The 21,330-nt window shown below is 31.9% G+C and overlaps 1 protein-coding gene across 1 annotated transcript in view; it reads right to left on the bottom strand.

Annotated features, from left to right (window-relative positions):
• Positions 1-21,330, bottom strand: part of LOC145666671 (ras-specific guanine nucleotide-releasing factor 1-like) — a 997,934-nt gene that overhangs the window by 62,199 nt on the left and 914,405 nt on the right. Inside the window, exons 19-20 of the mRNA XM_081734144.1 lie at positions 20,072-20,221; positions 14,633-14,793 (exon numbers count right to left, since the gene is read on the bottom strand). Of these exons, the coding sequence (XP_081590270.1) occupies positions 14,633-14,793; positions 20,072-20,221 (311 nt within the window). The remainder of the gene's footprint in view (positions 1-14,632; positions 14,794-20,071; positions 20,222-21,330) is intronic.

A 21,330-nucleotide genomic window follows, 5' to 3' on the forward strand; every position in this document is an offset into this window, starting at 1 on the left:
TAGGTCCTATAGTTTTGGAGCTATGGGCTTTTAGAATTCATTTTCCCATGTTTTCGGCAGCCTATAACACATAAACGATGGGGTTTTCGCCCTATGTTTATTGGAACTTTTTTGTTTGTTTTACTCTCAGGAATCACTCCTCTGCTTTTGTACAACGAATTTAGCGCCATACTGTATATATTCTAAATAGATAGATGCGGAAGAAATGAACTGTACTTTATATGTATATATCGTATTGGTAATGGAAGTTATATATTACATATGTATAATTAAAATAACTACTAACCGAAGAAACATTCTTTCAGGATGCAAGATGAGTGCTTATCTCAATTAATTTTCGACATCGAAATTGAATAAAGGTTAAAGAATTCTTTGTGTAGTTTGGGGTTATCAGAAGAGATTCATCATAATTCCTTTCCTTTAATTGTGAATTTTCATGTCACGAAAGGATAGAAGATTTCAGTTCTGTATCATATATAGCTATATTAATTGGCAAATTCAGTAAAATTGTTCTAAAACGGGCACTTTGAAAGAATATTACGACAAAGCCTCATATTTAAGGATATCCTTTCAAAACAAAATCTTTTAATCTTGTAACAAAATTTGAACACAATAAAAAGCAATACAAAATTAACAGAAACATTTTATGTTAAAATACTTAAAGATATCAATGTTATAAAGTCAGATCTACTATTCATGAACATTGAACGTAAACTTATTTGTTTTGTCCGTACTAGCGAAAAACGTTCATATCAAATTATTATTATTAATATAAAGGTAACAAGAAAGTTCTGTCGCTTTTTCACCTACCAACTTCGAACATCGATATGTCACCTAAGACGATCTGGAAGATCAAAAATAGTCCCCATCACCATCGACGATCTTCTTCCAACGTTCTGGAAGGCCATGGGTTCCATCGCGGTAGAACTTGGTGGGCTCTAAAGCGAAGAAGATATCAAGTGCATTTTGCACCTCCACTAGGGATTTGAACTGGCGTCCTCCAAGGGGATTATCCAAGGAATGGAACAGGTTGTAGTTGGACGGTGCAACGTCCGGGGAATATGGTGGATGCAATAGTGTTTCCCATTCAAGGCGCAGAATGGTGTCCCGAGTCATCTTAACCACGTGAAGCTTAGCGTTGTTCTGTAAGAGGGGGACCCCTTTGTGATTCAGGAGTGCTGGCTCCAGAGTTTTAAATTTTTCTTTAACACTGCTCAACTGCTGATAGTACACAGTTGTATTGATGCTCTGATCAGTTGATATCAGTTGCCAATGCACGATACTCCGAGCAGTTCATCAAACACACAGAAGGACCTTCTTCTGGTGCAGTGCTGGTTTCAGCTGTTTTGGAACCTGTTCATGGGATGATAACCAATGATGATGGCACCTTGGAGTTTCGTAGAGGATCCACTTCTCATGTCAACACCCTGTCCAGAAATAGCTTTCTCTTCAGACGAGACAGCAAAGAAATACATGTGTCTGGTCACGTTGTCTTCTAGCCAGGAGTCAAATCATATGGGACTCATTGACCCAACTTGTAGTGCTTCCCAAGTGGATGAAAGGGGGCGCGGTGGCCCAGTGGCAGAGCGTTCACCTCCGGTGCTTGGGGTCCCTGGTTCGATCTCAGCTCGCATCGTGTGGATTTTGTGGTGAACAAACACCGTGCTCGTGGGTTTTTCGGGGTTCTCCCGTTTCCTCCCACTTTCTTTATTCCATCATTTAATTCATTCCTCGTCATCACCGTCTCCTTTAGCCTAACCGGCATAACCGTGGGGCGTGAAACTGAAAGATGAGAACCAAGTGGATGGAAGTGCTGCCGAATGGTTTCTTTACTCACACTGAATTTTAGTGCCAGTTTCTCACATGTCTGGCCACTATTCGCCTCGATTGCTGCCTGAAGATCTTCATTTTGTACATGTGTTGGTCTTCCGGCACGTGGTGTGTCTTCGAGTGTTTCGTCACCGTTCTTAAACTTGTTAAACCACCGCTGAACTGTCTTTGTAGTCACGACACTCTTACCAAAGGCCTGGCATATCTTCCACCCCGCTGCAGTACCGTTTGACCCCGGTTTGAACTCGTACAGCATACACGCCCTTATGAGACTCTGTGGAGGTCCCATGTTCACTCTGTCCTTACGCAAGTTCACGGTGTAACTGAGCTCCCACAACCAGTTAGTATGTTGGATATACCCACACTTACAACTGACCTTCGTTTTATCTCCACTGACATTCAACTCACGGTGTGAGGGCCAATTGAACACAGACTTCCACGAAAAGCGACAGAACTGTCTTATATATACATTATTAATATATTAATACATATATTATTCTTATATGTATTATATATATATTATTACTTATTAATTTGCAATAACAGAACTTAATTGTATATAATCCTTGTAAATTAAGATAGTAATATAAGATTCTATAAAATGAAAAAATAAAATTTAAGTAACAGGAAATGTAAATAATTACTGCATTGTAATGTGGAAAAAGTGAAGAAATTTTTCCTAATTATTGCATCTCTTCATTAGTATAATGCCATATCATTTATATAATATTTGAAAAGTTATTAACTCTTCATGATGTTAAGCAAAATCAAATAGAACTATAAAGATGTAAATCTGATTTAGTAAAAAGTAAATTTGATCTAAATATCTTTAAGCCTGTAGAACCCAGGCCTTACAATAAAATATATATGCCAAATAGTCCAAAGTTATTATTATGTTCGTATTAAGGGGATCTTATATCTTCTATAATTGGTTTTTCGATTCCCATAAGATAAGATGTAAATTTTGCTTCATAGAAACTAAGCATTATGGTATTCAACAACTTAAAATTTTCCGTACGAATACGGAAAAGCAATAGAAACTGAATGAAGGTTTTGATTCTACACTTAATGATAGATCAAATATAATTAACCTTTTTGGTAATATTGTAATGGACTATATATTACAAAGCGGAGAGGTGATTGAACGAAAGTTTGTTGCTTGAATTTGGTCTTCGCGAACATGTATCCTGCTAGCAGATGACAAATTTTTTCAAGTCCTTTTCCAGTGGGTGTGGTAGAATGCCTTGAGATATCACCCTCGCCTTACTTGTTCCCTTCGTTTCTGAAAAACCCACAAGTGGAAGAACATAGCAAGTAAAAGCAGGTATTTAGAACTATTTGTTTCATGCAATTTCGTGTTGTATATTGTATATTCAAAAGCAAAAGCTCAGATAGAGAACGTAAGTTTTCAACTTAATAATATCTCTAGCTTGATAATTATTGATAGCCACAGGTTTACTATTTGTAAGTTCCATCCAATTCTTCGAAACCACACTTAGTCAGCGGTAAGAAATTATATTTTGGAGAGCAGAATCAAGAGTTCGGTACCAAATTATGGTTGGAGTTGGCCTTTCCTCGCAGCACTAAGTTTATATGAGACGTTTACCTTGATACAAACTATACAATTCCCCCCTAGAAATTGCAATTTGAACTTCAAGGTTGATAGATACTACTTTCTTTAAGTTTACCTAGCATACTTCAATTTTTTATCAATGTTATTACTCAAATAATATTGTTTAAGTATTGAAAAATAATTTTATTTTGGGTCCATTCAACAAAAATGATGGACTGAATCCGGTAAATTTTCTATTTCGTGGATACACATAGGTAAGTAACAACATGTCAACACAATACCTCTCCCCACTGATCTAGTGGGTAGTTCGCGTGCCTGTGGTGCACGGGTGTCGAGTTTGATTCTCGGTGAGAAAACCTTGAAATTTGAATGCATTACTGTTGTTCGTATTCAACTGTAGGTCCACGTCTCTTATAGCCTCGATGCAGAAAGAGATACCAAACTCCAAAAAAACAAACCAATCAAGACAATAAAGCAGGGACATATCTACATCACAATAATTTAGACTATGTAAACGATTTTTAAAAGTCAATAGATCATGGTCGTAAATGTACATGGAACTGGAACCTCGAACATAGGGCACAATAATGTGTCATTTCATAATCATAGCCCGCAGAAAATTGGTCAAAAAGGTACAAAAACAGACATAACTCGAAGTCTAAATGTTGGGTAAAAGAATATAGTGATTACTTTGAGGCTAGATTCCATTAATGTACCAGTGGATGTGGAAAGTGCTCCGGTTTTCACTTCTTGAATTGCTATTTCTGTTTGTAAAGGGCCTTATCAATTTCCTTCTATGCTTTGAAGTTAGCTCTGTTGCCGTCTCTGTTCCACATCAACTGGTGCATTAATGGAATATTGTCTCCAAATAATCATTATGCTCTGCCCGACCTAGATCCGACATTTCGCCCTCAAGTTTTGGCTCATCATTTTATCGTTGGAATTAACTACGCAATAAAACCTGCATTTATCTTATCATTTTTACTTTCGAGCGACAATATGAGAACAAAGTATGCTGATTGTGAAGAAAGAAAGAAAAAAATCGAACTCGAATTTTCAATGGATTTACACTTTTCATAGTACCCCACATGCTGGAAAAATGATTTTTGAGTATCTGTTCATCCCGACGTATGTACACTCGTCTAAAGCGCCTTAAAGTATCTGCATCAAATTGTAAAAAGTTCTTATAAGACTCTTCAGGAGAATTACTAAAAAATAAAGGTAGTTTACCGATGGATGAAAATATAAGATTGTCATTTTCTCGAAAACGGTTCATCGATTTTCTTTACCTCATACATCAATATTTCATTCAAGCTCTATACTGTGTTAAAAGCCATTTCTCGGGCAAATTGATCATCTGATTTACATTTTCTACAAGTAATTTATTCTGCACTACTTTTAGAGCGAATAACGGAACACCGAAAAGAAGTTTTATTTAGTTCTTACTTTTGTTGGTTCGCAAACCGTATCTTTATTCGACTTTCACAAATAGCAAAAGATTGAAAACTGTGATGGTGCGTTCTCATGATGCACGTTTTTATAAACGAATCTCAACTTTTGTCACTGATTTTAAAGAATTTTTACATTTTTCTTCTCATAATGAAGACATATGCATATTTGTCCTTTTGGCTTTTTGTTTGTTTCGAATCTTTGTTTCTCTAATAATTAAAGAACGTTCAACGTGTTAATCGACTATTTCTGCGAGTAAGCATTTAAAGTAAAATTGACTAAGCTTATCAATAATTTCAGAAATGAATTCTCTCCCTTTCTTCTTCTCTCTTGTAATAGTTATTATTTGTTTGTCAGTGGTAACACCAAATACAAAGTACTTCTGTTGACATTACAATATTACAATTGTGTTTGAATTTGATAAAAATATTCACTGTTCCGACGGAGAAAGAAATTTCCATCTTGCCTGCGTGATTATGGGAAAGATTTGAAGCGAGTTTACACATACTAAATTCATTCACAACACAAACAAATAACATGGAATTCCAATGTTCAAAGATTGCTCTGAAAATCCAAGGATAACATTGCTTCTATTTTTCGTCCACACAGATTCTCTCGGCGCAAAAGCAACAAAAGTTGTGGAAAAGGAATGGGAAACATTTGTTCGATACTGAGATTCCAAGATCTCTTTTTCTTTTTTTCTTTGTTCCAAGAAATATTTTGGTGATATTCCTGTAATCAACTTACGCAAAACCCAATTCAGATAGATACCGTTGTAAAATTGAAACATCTTACTAGGGAAGATCGCGGAGTGTCACTCTGACTTCATATCGATACTATGCTCTTCGACTCCTTTTTACATATGAAACAATTACGCACCCAGAAAAATCCTCGATCGCAAGCGTATTCAAATTATGAGCGTTAAAAATTCAAAATTGAACAGATTTTGTTAAAAGTTTGAAGTAAGCAAGGTTTTAGATAGAAGCTTCACTTTTGTTATCAGAGGCATTTCTTCGGTGCCCAACATAGTGGTGAGCTCAAAACATTTGCATTTGCAAGATAAGGGCACTTATTGAGGAGGAGGTCAAGGGTAATCGCGTCCTACAACTTGTAAAATGCCTCCTGTTTGGCACATCAGGTAGTTAGATAGATAAAAATGTATTTGACATCCCTATTCGACTGTATTGACATTCAAATATGTGCAGTGATGATTTTGCCTCGACGGATAAAGACATAACGGTTCAAAGGTAGATACAGACAGTGGTTTCCCACCAGACGTAAAACTGAATATTTCAATCACATAAACCCAATATATAAGTACTAAAACAGAAGTTCATAGATTAATAATTAAAATTATCATTCTTTAGGTCTTACATGACGAATAATAAAGATGCAATTAATATTTTTTTCTTGATTATCGTTTCCATTTCCATCTCCACTAGATAGTGGTATATTATATGGTTACTGGAATACTGTATACATACAGGAATTTTGTATTAAAAAAATCAGAGATTTTTAAAATAATTCTTCGTGATGCAGAAAGAAACCAAGATTTTTAATATGATGATGCATTTTCCTTACAGCAGTCTTCTTGATGCTTGACTTAAATCATTTATAATATTTATTTTGATTAAGTTGACCTCCAGGAAAAGTAAAAAAAAAACTTCGGTATAAAGAAAATAACACGAGGACTGATGAAAAATAAGTGTATTAACATATAACGATATTTCTGCGAAAAGTAAAAGTTGACATACGTAAGTCAAGAATATATATATGTTAATGATTCTTTAATTTGTCTTAATATACGTATTATACATGGTGAAAACACACATTACTTATATTTGCTGCAAGTAAGAGAGTTTTTAAAGTAAGAAATTTAGATAGAAATTTATATTTAGAAAAAAAATAATGAATAGGTTAATTTGAGTTGTACTTAAGCATTCCTTTAAATTATTACAAAGCAAGTAAAGACGTTTTCAGTAACTTCAAAATTAAGTTATCTCAAAAGATATATAAATTTCTCATGTTTTCTTCACCAGTCAATATGTAAAACAAAGCCACTATATAAGTATTAGTGAAACAATAATGGTTAATTTTGAAATAAAAATATAAAAATGTCTATTCTATTTTGCAGGCAGAATGAAACTAAAAGAGAAAGTGCATAACTTTTTTGTAAAAGCGCAATGAAGTAATCAAGTGTACGTACTCAAAATGCAACATGAAGGGGTGGGGGATTCTATGTAAGAAGCATTGAAGCCTAGTATTTGTTATCGCTATGGGAATATAGAAGCACTAGAACTGGTAGTGTTATTATCAATTCATCTTTACTCACCAGAGTAGATCATGGCCGATGCTATATTAAGGAAAATTGAGTATGTTTTATTTCCAATTTAAAAGTCATTATTCTTTTCAGTACACAACATTATGTGAAGTGTTTCAACAATGACTGATACTTCTAGAGATCGTATTTTTCATATGACGCAATATAATTTTAGCTTTAATACACTATAGACATTAAGTCACTGATCAAAGTGCATATACAAATTATAGTTTTCAATAACTTTGATACGAATGGATGGAATTTAAGTTTAGATTCCTTTGGTGTAAAGAAAATGAACTTTTCTGTTATTAAAAGCTGTATTCAATCGAGCAATACAGATGAATATTCAGCATTCTCTCTTTACAATCGAGAAGCGTTAGGTTCGAAATTCAATGCAGACAATTCTTATGAAGGTTTTCCAAGCTTCTTCTAAATTCCACCAAGCAAATTCTGATACAATATATTTAAATACAGTCTTTGGGCGACTTTCATAACTTTATTTCATGGCTCATTGCAAATTTATCTGATGTTAAAACGACTTTGCAATTATATGTGGAACTTTAAATGAATCAATAAATAAATAATGGTCCATTCGTTCCAAAGTTATTAGTGAGAAAAGTATAGAATAAGTTTTCTGACAACTGTGCTCTTGATTTATTATGTTATCGCGGTGACGAAAATCCTTCTTTTTCCTTTCTTTCATTTTGTAACGTGCATAAAAGTTATTATTTCATCTTCCATTGGCTCAGCTCAATGAACTTATCAAAATCGTTTTTTAAGCCTAGAGGTTCTGCTATCTAAGTTTTTAAAGGTGGATTGCAATTAAAACTCATTTAAAAGTTGGGAACTATAAACTTCAATATTATATATTCAATATAATATAAACTTCAATTAATTAAAGTTTTTTTTAATTATTAATGAAGAGATTATGTAGAATGTCAAATCATTTTAATATCATAATAATTCCGATATCTATATCTATGAAATAAGTCAATATTCAATATCGCGAGCGTAAGATATAATAGAAGAGAAAACAATAATTATGAATTCCAATAAATGGAATCGAAATGTTTATTTTCTGTTATTTATTTATTTAGTTTAGTTTAGTTTAGGAAAAACATACTGTAGTTATGCTACAATTCTAAATGGCTTTATTTTTATTAAATATACTGGTACGCATTACGTTAGACCAATGATGTGCACTTACAAGTGGAAAGAGATGCTCTTCACTTAAACATGAACATCACATATTGCAATCAATGTAAACAATAATTTATAAACTGCCATATATATGTATAATTAAAGGATATGACTAGCCGTACAGTGTTAATGTGTTTGTTCAGCGAAATAATTTCAAGCACTGTTTCTGGTCTCATACTCGGTCGTTCCGGGTATGAAAATCGATTAATTCAGTAAAATTACTTATTTATGTCCATAACTATTAAAATAAAACCCAAGTCAGGATATATTGCCCACCTAACAATCCTGCTACTTGCATGTGCAGTAATAAATATATAACAAAAATCTAAATAAATAAATCTTGTATACTGTTAATTGTCAAGTTATCACTTTACAGAATACTATTCATATAGATGATACTATTTTATAGTCCTATGAGTGCCGCAATTGCCAAGACAACCTTCTATAAGGAAATAAACAAACTCAACCTCACTAGTATAACCCAGGCTCATCTTGAAATATTGTTAACCCAGAATTATCCAAAGAAGACTGCGAACATTTTATTCAAAATATCCTTCAAAACTCTTCTTCAAAACACTAGTTTAAAAGATAACTTTAAAACAAAAACACACAAAAATACACAAGTAAACAATATAGATCAAAATAACTGCCAAGTTTAATTAAACAACGCACGTAAGAAACAGTTTCAAAATTATACATCAACAAAAGACTGTACAAATCGTTTCTTTTTATATTGTAATTCTCCCATTGCCATTAACATTCATCTACGAATACATTGTTAACATCAAGACCAATTGATCCATTATTACCCCCCTGAGTTTATGCATGTTGTAAATTATAAGCAAGTTCAAATTTGATGAAATTTAAATTTCTGAATGAAACATTGCTTATATAATCCCAGTTCTTGTCTATTTTATATCAATCAAAATTTAACTTAGGTGTCTTCATTCTTACGTAATGGACGAATTAATCGATTTTCATTTGGAGCGACCGACGATGAGAGTAGAAGCAGTTCTCAAAGTTCTTTTTATGGGGTTAATACATTGGCACTTCAATGTTGGTCATATCATTTAGGCGGTCAAAAAATGTGTCTGTCAGACGATTTTTGTATTTCGCATCAAATGTAATGTTTTATTTCCCGTTAATTTTCTTGCCTCTATAGAATTCTGTCTTTCGATTGAGCATCTTAGAAAAATGGTATCTTTCGCGCTGATAAGAGCATGAGTTTACGAACGTTTTTTGTTATTCATCCTATTATTATTATTCACTTCTTATCACCTTTCTTAGCTTTAAGTGCAGAATCGTGAGTCTTAATACTCAAAAGTAAGTAAATAGATCCTAGAATGGAATAAACGTATACAATATTAGGTTTTCTTAGATGGTTCCGTTTCCTCTACTCTGATATCGTTACATTTTTTGGCATCATTTAGATTTATTGTAAGTCTTCTAAAGCTTATACTACTGAAACATAGAACATTAAATACAAGACTACTTGATCCAAATTGTATGTATATTTAATCTTATATTACACACTTAAAATAACATTACATACATTACACTGAGAATACAAACAACAGAAAGCTTGACAAATAATAATAATAATAATAATAAGATTTAAGTGTCGACTATTACTGTCGACTGTACTACTATTATGATATCTATTATTGACTTGATTGTCACAAAGTGATTAAAGCATTAAACTTCATACAGTGAACTTACACTACTTGAATGTTGTTCTGGTCAGGGTGTGCCCAATTTGACCCTCTTGAAATACAACGCAATATTGGATTTTTTAATCACTTCATTCAACCCTGTTTTTTACAAGAATTAATACATCGGTATAAATCATTTATTTTTTGAAATGAAAATAAATAACTATTGATTATTTGGAAATAGTCAGATGGGCCACTAATGGTCTTTTTTTTTAAGTTTTGATTTTAGGACAAAAAAAAACCATACAAATTTTTATGGCAATTTCACTTCAGTAACGTTTTAAATTATATTTCAAAACTTTTAATTTGGTGTATATAAATCTTGAAAAGCGGATGAAAAATGGGAGAGAGAGAGACATTTTATTTGTAATATATTCGACATTTAACAGTAGCACGGTATTCGCCATAAATTTACCCTGAAAATGACATAGTTAGATATGAAGCGATTGATCTCTGGGATTGTCTTAAATCATTTAAGTCTATTCTGTTAGTGTTGCCATTGTGTAGAATATAATAATAATAATAATAATAATAATAATAATAATAATAATAATAATAATAATAATAATAATAATAATAATAATAATAATAATAAGTTATATAACCAGTTTTATACAAGAATTTTACAAAAGAAATTACATTTACCTGATACTTTTTATCTTCAATTACTAGGATAATTCTGTTTAATCTGGTTGCCAATACTGATGCACAAATAGGTTGTTTTCACTGTGTCAGTAGGTTTATTTATGTGCAAAGTGAGAGTTTTAATGCTCATTGTTATCAACTTGAGCAGGACATTACTTCAGGTATTGTTTCTCGCAGTGGGTGTATATTATTGTTAATATTTACTACATTCATTTGTTTTTATTAATCAATAACTATATTTCATTTTGCAATAACTATACACATTAATACAATAGATAATTTACTTATCCATATAACCATATAACATAATAAAAGTCCATTAAAGAAAATAAATCAATAACTGACCATATGATGAGCACATGACAATTTCATTATTTTGTAATTTTTTTTATCTCTAGAAGGGGATAAGCAGGATGATTTTAATTTACAGATTTAGATAGTCGAGTCTTAGAGTGCATTTATCGAATTTTGTTGTTTTGGTAATTCCCGAATTTAAGAGGTGGGTCAACACGGTCCTCCTAAATTTTCAGAAGGAAGTATCAATGACCATGACAGAGAGTGGACCTCTCTACTCAGCCACATAGTCACATTTTCTTTTTTTATTTTAGTTTAATTTAGCATCCTTTTCATTAGTGAGCCTATATGAGATGTGAATCTACAACTTAACGTGGGATCCGAACAGCCGGGAATTGAATTCGGGCTTCTCGTTATGCACGTAGCTACGACAAAGCTATAGCCATATAATGTAATAAAGCCTCATCAAATAGAACAAATTAAAGCAAAAACTTCCCACACTTGAATTTTTGGTACTTTTTTACGAACGAAAGTACAGGAGATGGACCAAGTGAACTTACAGATGCACATATAGATGTACAGTCCTATACTATCATACCAAATTTTTGAACTTTGTAATTATCAAACTTAAGGGAGTGATACTATGTACAATACCAAACTTGGGGGGGGGGGGGATACGCCAACCAAAATTTAGAGAATGTGGTCCTATGTACCCCGAGGTCATTGACCCCGGTCCAGAGACCATGGGTGCCAAAAACATTTGCTGACTCAGCAAGATGAACTTTGACAAATAGTGCTGGCATCGTACTTCAAGATGGCGGACGGACAAGTCGGACACATTACCACCAAACCGACATACTAGTAGTGTAGATACACTGTACGAACTATGATGCTTTAATATAGTCTATAACAATCGAGCAAATTTTTGACGCTAAGTGACTCCACTGTAACATTGATAATTATTTTCAGCGCTAAAGTAAATAAAAAATATATACTTATTTCTACTCATCATTAGTATTTAATCAATTGAGTTTGTTTATATATCTGGTGGTCCAGTGGGTAAAATAATAATTTAGTTACTTTAAAAATTGTGTTATCATACTATTTAATTAAATACTTAATCCGACGTCAAACTGCATTATAAGTACAAAATATTCTTAAATCACATACATATTTCTATGCCTGATTTTAAAGCTATAATCTGTGGCACATCACTGGCATAGATATGTTCATAAAGACCGTGAGAACATTGAACGTTTAGAAAATTAGGCCTTGCTCTGACTGCTGCATTTGTATTTAGTATCATTAATTATTTTAGTGTAATCTTTTAAGGGAAACAATAATTATTATTGATAATATGCAAGTTGCCACCTGAACAAATTCAACAGAACGGTCAGGATATTTTTTCACCACTCAAGTAAACTCCGAATGTAAGAAATTCATATTAGTTAAAAAGAAGTTTACAGATGGCTTAATTATATTTAGATTATTGGTTTTAAGTTTTCTTTTTTTTTATATTTCTTTAGTTGAAATACTTTCTTTAAAATTAAAATTTTTCTTATTAAAATATTATATTTAATAGAAACAAATTAATTTATCTCTAGCAAATTACCTCTATCTCTATCTATTTACATTACATATTACTTTACATTAAAGGAAACTACACACGTAATATAATTAGAAGAACCTGAAAAAAAACTGAAAGGTGTTCATTGATTGTTGCACATTTGAGCAACAATACTAATATAATTTTTTAAATTAAGTTAATTAAAATAGAAATAGCGAACTATTATAAATAAATAACATTGTTTAATATTAATTTTAAAGTGTATGCACTGGGTCTATTTTCTCTCAGTGATTCTGGTGGTAAATTTAATAAAACGATTGTTGAAGTATAGGTTAACATATCATATTAACAATGATTGTCAATAATCATTAGAGTTAAGATTTAAAACTTTAGTTATTTTTTCTCTTTGTTGGTACCACATGTTTATTTTAAATATTAAATCAAATTAATTCCCATTAATTTGACTAATTGTATTAGAAGATGAAATAAAGATGAGATATAATAAATATATTGTTTTTGCATTTTTATTTCATCCTATTATGATCTCTGGCTTAAACTAGACTCTTCCGGAAACGTTTTGTACGGATCGATTTGAAAATAAATTCAATAAAGTTCCGAATTACCTGCTTGTATTCTACTATTTATATTTAAATATAATAAAACTATTTCCAATATTTTTCAAAGAAACTTAGTTCATATACTAATTGATGATATTAAAACAGAGCTCTGACAACTCAGAATGTTTCTATATGTAGGAAATGAGAAGCTAATTTACCTTATTTAGAAAGACCAGTATCGAAAGCATGATGTATCCTATAGTTCTTAGATTCACTTAGTGATGTATAAACAATTTTAATCTACAGAAAAAGTCATTATTAATACATGAAACTGTTTATTCTTAATGCTGTTAAAAAGTCATTATTAATACTGTTTATTAATACATGAAACTGTCAAAATGGATGATTTAATGTCTCTTTACTCCCATAGATGGGTCAAACCCTTATATTCGAGTATACATAGTTGGCTTATTTCGTAATGGTGATGGAAGGGAATATCACTGAATTATGACATGGATAAAAAAAAAAAAAAAAAAAAAAGGCTTACCATTTCACAAATCTTATTTTTCTATGTAACTGTCAAATCTTCAAATTTTCATCGGTTAGAGATCGCTTTGTCAGAAAGACCAAGTTAGAAGGAGTATTAAAATAAGGTACAGAAATTAAGAGGGAGGTAGAAATAGTCATAAATAAACACACAGAAATCATCTTAGGTCAATATCACAGTGTCATAGTAGAAAAAAGAAGAGGAAATTAAAATGCAGAAAATATTCACCGTATGTAAGTTCATAAGATACTACTACTTTGACGTTCAGAAAGTAGGGAGATTTACCGGTATAGTGCGTTTGTAACAATTTCTATCTTCCCACGAATATTCTACTGTTAAAATTATAATTTTTAATTCTAACTAGGCTTTCGGGAAGCAATATGTTATAATTCTCCGTAAATTTGAAGTTTACATGCAAAGAAGAGAACTCTGAAAGTGTAATCTAAAACAAGCACCATTCAATCATTTTTCTTAATATTTCGCTTGCTATGTGTTTTATCTTTGAAAGATTAGGATAAAATAGAAATTTAGATTCAATTAGGTGGAATAAAGAAACAAATCAATCAACAAAGACAAAGGAGAGGCATAACAAAGTAACTATAGTTTAGAACAGGTGAGGGTACTAGCTGAAATTGAAGGGGAAAAATCAATTATATTTTCTTCCATCATCATTTCCTGTAAGGAAAATCTTTATTTTTATAAATATGTATCTCGGCTATATTGCACTACATAAAATACATATTTTCTGCAAATTATTTGATTTTCGACTTTGGTTATTGGGTCGGGTAAAAGTAATTAAATTGAGACAGGCAAACAATATTTTAAAATTTAGTGATCGGACTATCTTAAGCTTGAATTCAAGTTAGATCGATACTATAGTATATAAAGTATTTAGAATACTTATAAATTAAGCGCATGTAATTTAAGAAATTTAGTACCTTCTTTGTGACTGGCGCGATGAAGTGACAACCACACCCGCTTTGCTTGAATGTTGAGGAGAGTCATGCTGGAAGCTTGGTCTTGGAGATATGCTAATGCCGGATGCATCGGTATCTGTGCTGGATCGTTTTCCACCTGGTCGACGGCATGCATAGTAACTCTGCAATTAAATTAATAAAATTAATCAACCAATGACCTGATACACATTCGAGTTCATATTACTTAATAATAATAATAATAATAATCAAAAACTCCTAAAATCTCATGGAAGATGTGTACTATTCTATTTAGAAAAGGATGTGGTTATTAAAATAGTACTGTATAATGATACAACCAACTAGAAATTACAAGTATATTCTTCTTCCCATACAATTTTTCTCGCTAGTGTTTTGGTACTCTATTTCCCATGGCGAAGATTTGAAAAAACTCTATATGTGTTTTTCGTTGCTACCAACAAAATATTTAAAAAAGAAGTCCTGGTGAAAATCAAAGAAATGAACTTTCAAAGAACAGATGGAGTGTTCAGAGCAAAAGGGAATCAAGTCACATTACCAACGTTGTGAGAATAAGAAAAAAGTTTGTACGGGACGTTTAAGTACATGGAAACGTCCATCATCAGCGTTATGACTTATTTACAATATCTATACATGAATCTTTTAATTTTTGAAAGGAGCTTCACATGGAGATCTTAAACACAAAATATGTCCAAAAATAAATAAATAAATAAATAAATAAAAAATCAAATAAAATAAAAATTTAAAAAAATGGACTTGATTCTTTTGTACACTGAACACACTATATTACATTATATATTTTTGCATATCTATAAGAATTCACTCATAATTTTAGGTAAATTGAAGCATAATTCCTCTATACTTTTCTGAAAAAAAAAAAGTATCGAACCTAAATCGTTATTTGCTTGCTAACAAAAATTATTTTCTTGCTTTTATTACTATAAATAAGAGATTATTTCCCTTGACATAGTGAGCAGCTAGCATCAATTTTTTCTCTAGCTTTAATGAAAGATTTAAAAAGCTCTAGCTTTCTATAAAATGGAAATAATAACATCTTGTTAATGCTTATTAATGAGCTATTCTATTCATCGGGCCACGGGTTAGTATACGCTTTGGAGATTCTTTTTTTATATAAACATTTGTTAGTCCCTGATGTTGATTTGAACAAAAAACAGCATTTTGTATTGTCGAACAGCAAACTCATCAACATTTACTACATATAGCTCAATTGTATTTGACATATTGACTTTTGTTTCAGCAAATGTTTCTTATTTTTTCATGTATTTTGCATGTTAGCTCAATCTCAGCTTACAGAACGGAAGAAAATCTGCTTCTAATATCTAACAGACTACTACTAAAATTAATTGAATTTTCTGGTGACAAATTTCACGCATAGATAAAAAAATTGAGCTTTGTAAAGAAATATGAGACAAGGAAAGTTTTCTCTAACATATCTGTACTTGCTAGATAAACACAATACTAACAGGAATCAAAATGATGTTTAATTCTTGTAGAATGCTGGTCTATTCCTAAAATGTACGTTCCACGAACACATTTTGTTGTTTAGTTCATTTTTATACAATGTTTCGGATTTTTTGATTCAAAGTTATTCTGAAGATACCACTGAAATCTTTCAACATCTTTCTTTCCCAGTTCGATATCTCCTTCCTTCTTATGGTCTCTATTTAGTTCTAACAGAGCCATTGAATATTGTACTAGGAGCAACAGAAGAAACGAAATCAGTCCCACGTAACAACTTCCTCTGCAAAGAAATTTTAAGCAGTTGTATATTTTAAGGTGTCTTCTGAAAACAACTTTTGTAATGGAGGTTATAAGCATACTAGATGAAGTGTTATCTCTAAGATTCGGAAAAACTTTGGGAGGTGCTGAACATTAGTATATAAAAGAAAAGAAGAAACTACATTTACGCAAATATTTCGTACAGTTAGACAGAAAGTAAATTAAAATTCCAGATTTTAAGATGAAAGCTTCAAATCAATCAAATTCTGATCTATAGCATACACTAGGTCAACAGCAATAACATAAGAAATCCTAAATAGGTCAAAATGACAAACAGAGAGAGAAGACCAAACAAGTTTTTCTGGAAGACTCCTCCTTTTATATAATATAATTTAAAGCTTGTTTTGTAGTTTACCGAACAACTCCTTATGAAAAATATATATTGTATATTTCATGAACGGTATTATTCTTTATAAAGAAAAAGAGTAGACTCGAGAAAAGTATAAGAAAAACAACCAGAAGTCATCGAAAAGACGACGAGAATATTAAACGGATGGAAAAGAAAAGCGCTAAGAGAGCGTGACAAAATTGGAAGAATATTGAGCAACATGAAAAGCAACAACTTAAATAAAACACACGGAACACTGTACGAAACTTTCTCGCTTCCATTTTTTACATTAAATAAAGTAGTGGTGCAGATATTACTGAAATATTTATTTATGAATTATGAACCAAATAATAACAGGCGTTTCCGAAAAAAATACGAAGAAAATGCACAAGAGCAGGCTGCTTCTTGCAAACATTTTCCTTAGATATCACTTACATCACAATATAATGTTATAAATAAAATATTTATTTATGAAATTTGAACAAAATCGCCGTCGTTTTCGGGAAAAAAAAACTGGAAAATCACTTCTAAGTTCTTGTGGATCTTTTAATGAGAAACCACTTACGCCACATATTCTCATTAATAAAATGTACGTATATTTACGAAATATGATAAAAGATCACCTACAATGTTTTTTGAAAAATCTTCCACGAGAGCTCATTCTCCGAAAATAAACTACCCGTTGTGGATTTTTTGAAAAGAAAAAACTTGCTAGGCCATATTATAGGATTGTTAATAAAATATTTATTTCTGGAATATCAACATTTTAAAAAAAAAAAATAGAAAATCCTCGAATAAGAAATTAACTACAAGAGGAAACTTATCGCTCAAGGTTTTTCTAGAGAAATGACCTATACCACGATATAGGTTTGTTAATGGAATATCGATTTATGAAATATAACAAAATTATTTTCGAGAAAATCGCAAATTTGATTTTGAACCTCCAGTAAATTACTATTACTTTGGAAAGTAGGAAGAAAGACTTCTTAGAGAAACTTATAGATTTTTTCTTTTTTTTTTTAAAGTTTAAAATTTGATCTGTATACGTTGAACGGTATGACCTCTAGATTGGTGTACATACTTCGGAAAAACAGACAAGAAGACATCCAAGAACATCTTTCTCGGCATGTAGCGACTATGAAACGTGTAAATTTAATCTTAAATTCAAATTTATTCATCACTCAAAAGTAAAAACGGATAATGCTGTTTAAGAATAAATTGTATACCACAAGATATGAAATGTAAAGTAAGAAAAAAAAAGGAAAACGATTACTCCAATATTAAAGCGAATAATTCTTAACTTAAGGTACAGAAAAGAAAAAAAATGCGGCAAATAATGTTTTACTTAACAGCAACTTGTGCCTAAGGCTCTACTTCAATTTAAACAATTTTGGAGTGTACCTAATGAAAGTAAGGTTCTATCTTGCACTGTTATTAAACGGAAATATGAGAAAATATGTTTGTTTTCAATTTTTAACAAATTGTTTATCGAAGTTTGCTCTTCAGTACGCAATTGCTGATCCCTTTTTTGTTTATAATTTGTAATTCGCATTTTTAGACTTTTTAAAATATGTAAAAGACGTTTTTCCCTCTTTCTTCAATATTTTGGTTTATATATCACTCTTATATATATCAGTTTAATATTACTCTTATATTTATGTCCATTGTATTTTAACCAAGTTTACAATAAAGTAATATCAGGGTGTCCAGAATAGGGCTGATGGTTTTAAAAGGGTGTGGTTTTAATGTGGTGAGAAACTCGGAAAAAAGAAAACATGTATTTTAAAGAAAAACTCAGCAAGTTTTTATGAGTATTATTTACATGTTACTGTAACTCAGTATAACTCCTCATGAGCTCCTTTCGTGACTGACAATATCCACTCTGAATTCAATCTCTCTCCAGGTATTCTGTAACACCTGAGGTGTGACAGTCAATCGCATTCCGAATATGAATCTTTAAATCATCCATGTTAAGAATCTTTTCACCAGAATAAACAATACCTTTCACATGTTCCCAGAAGGGTTAAATCAGGTAAGTGTAGTGTTCATGGAATTGGCTCACTTCGGTTTATCCAACATCTAGGAAATTCAATACGAAGATAGTCCTTTACTTGTAGGCTCCAATGTGGTGGGTCACCATCCAATAGTTGCAAAGTTTTGAAGCATATTTAGGAACACATTTCCTTCACATTTCTCTTGGAAAAAGGAGCCTATAACTTAATTATGTGTTAAAGCGCACCAAATCACCATTGTGAGTTTCACTACACTTCCCGTCGATAGAAACTGTTTCTTTCACGCCTGGATACTGTTGCGTGATGGAGGATTCTTGTGGTAAATACGGCGAAAGTTTCATTGCAATTGAACAACACGTCTTGTCTCTGCAAACTACCATACGCATTGCAGCTTTTTGGGTGCTAACGCCATTTTCGTTTAGGCAATAGAGCGCCATCACTGATAGTCTTACAGGTATGAAAATTTGCTGAACAAAACTTTTGAGTTTACTTTTAAAATATGTATGTTCTTTTTTCCCTGTCTCTTGCCATACTCGAGCCACACACTTTTGAAAACCGTCAGCCCCATTCCGGACACCCTTATATTAACTTGTTGGGAGTGGAAATTTAAGAAGTTCAACTAATTTCTTTTTAATTATATTGCATTGAAAGTTTTATTTTAGACCATTGGCAATTTTTAATAAATCCTGATTTTAAGATTAGTTAGAATGTAACAAATTTGTATGTCTTAATTTTCTGAAAAGGTTCTTAGCCAGTTCATAACTGTCTTATACTTTATTATTATTATTATTATTATTATTATTATTATTATTATTATTATTATTATTATTATTATTATTATTATTATTATTATTGTTATATTGGTTATATACTTGTTTTTGCAAGTGCTGTACTTTCGCTTGAGAACTGTTCGCAGCATTCAAATTATTATTATTATTATTATTATTATTATTATTATTATTATTATTATTATTATTATTATTATTATTATTATTATCTTACCTTTCAGTCTGTTAATCAAGATTGATTAAATATTAGTATTCCTTGTAAAACTTCCTTTTGCTACTAAACGCTCCTGGTTTGAACTCAGGTCATGTGAGTGTGAAAGACAATAGTGTGTTCAAGAGCACTTTCTTCAGATCCCAATTTTTCCATCACCATTCGCTGTATTTATGATCCGTCTATTTTAGCTTTCAGAACATAACTGTAGGATGTTAATGTCATTTCGTTATCAGATACATCATATATTTGCAAAGAAGTAAATGCTATATGTACTAAACTTACCTGTATAACAGCTGAAGTTAGATTAGTCGTAGTGATGGAAGCCGACCTAGATCCCGCCCTACTATCAGAAGGAATTTCCGGTGGTTGATCCTCGGGTTCCTGCTCCCCCACACTTTCTGCAGGCTCACTTTTACTAGTAATAGTATGGGTCTGAAAAGCAAATGACTCTTTTGGTTCTCCTGTTGCAAAAGTATCTATATATTACCCTGAGCCACTATACACAGTTCGTTCAATAAGTACAGGACTATCTCGAAATAATATACTTAACTATGGCAGAAAAAATATTACCATGTTAGTTTTCTACAGATCCCTTCCAGCGCCACACACTCGCGGGACCGGTTATAAAGATTCTGGAACACCTTAGGAAAATCGTCTAATGGAACATCGTTCATCACTGCCATCACATTCGCTTGAATCGATGCAACATCTTCAAAATGCTCCCCTTTCAGGACAGATTTGAGCTTAGGGGAGAGAGGAATCAGACGAATACGGGGATGCTCAAGAACTATTGCCCTTTTTCTAGCAAAACACTGACGCACCAGAAAACTTATGTATTTTCTTCTGCGTCATTTTTCGGCTAAAAAAGTGCAACAGTTTTTGAACACACCCCATATTCAACTAATTTGATTCCAGCGGACTTTACGCTCCTCTCTATGCACAAATCTATCCTCAAAAAGGAGTTTTTGAAGATGATATATCGGTCCAAAGAAATATAACGGCAGTGCTGAACAGCATTCTAATGAACAGAAATCCAGTGTTGAATTAGTTGACTAGGTTACTAAAGTACCTGACTTGAATCCGATGGAAAATATATGGGCAGCAGTTCCTAGAACACTACAAGAAAATTGACCTGATAATCCACCAAGGAGAGATGATTATCTGTGGGAGTTAGTTCTTGATGCGAAGAAAGAAGTTACACAGGAACGTCGATGTCTTCAGCTTGGTTAATTCTTTATCAAGAAAATTAAGAGCCGTCATATAAACTAATGAGTACATAAGATATTAATCTTGAATAAAGCCTTGAATAATATCCTAACCAAACCTAAACAGCTATTTTCAGAGCTGACTAATTTCATCCATTTTTCCTCTAACTTGACTTCAATTGAGACTTGTGAGTTTCCGCATACTTTTGAATAATATTATATTTATTTACCGGAAGATGTTTAATGTTTGTCGTGGATAAGTGGTTAGCGTTTTAGCTTTCAAACTCATAGATCCTGTTTGATTCTTCGCGCGAGAGTGTTTATCTCGTTTGTTCA

The sequence above is a fragment of the Thermobia domestica genome, chromosome 12, assembly GCF_964235325.1.
Source record: "Thermobia domestica chromosome 12, izTheDome1.hap1.1, whole genome shotgun sequence".
NCBI classification, from domain to species: domain Eukaryota; kingdom Metazoa; phylum Arthropoda; class Insecta; order Zygentoma; family Lepismatidae; genus Thermobia; species Thermobia domestica.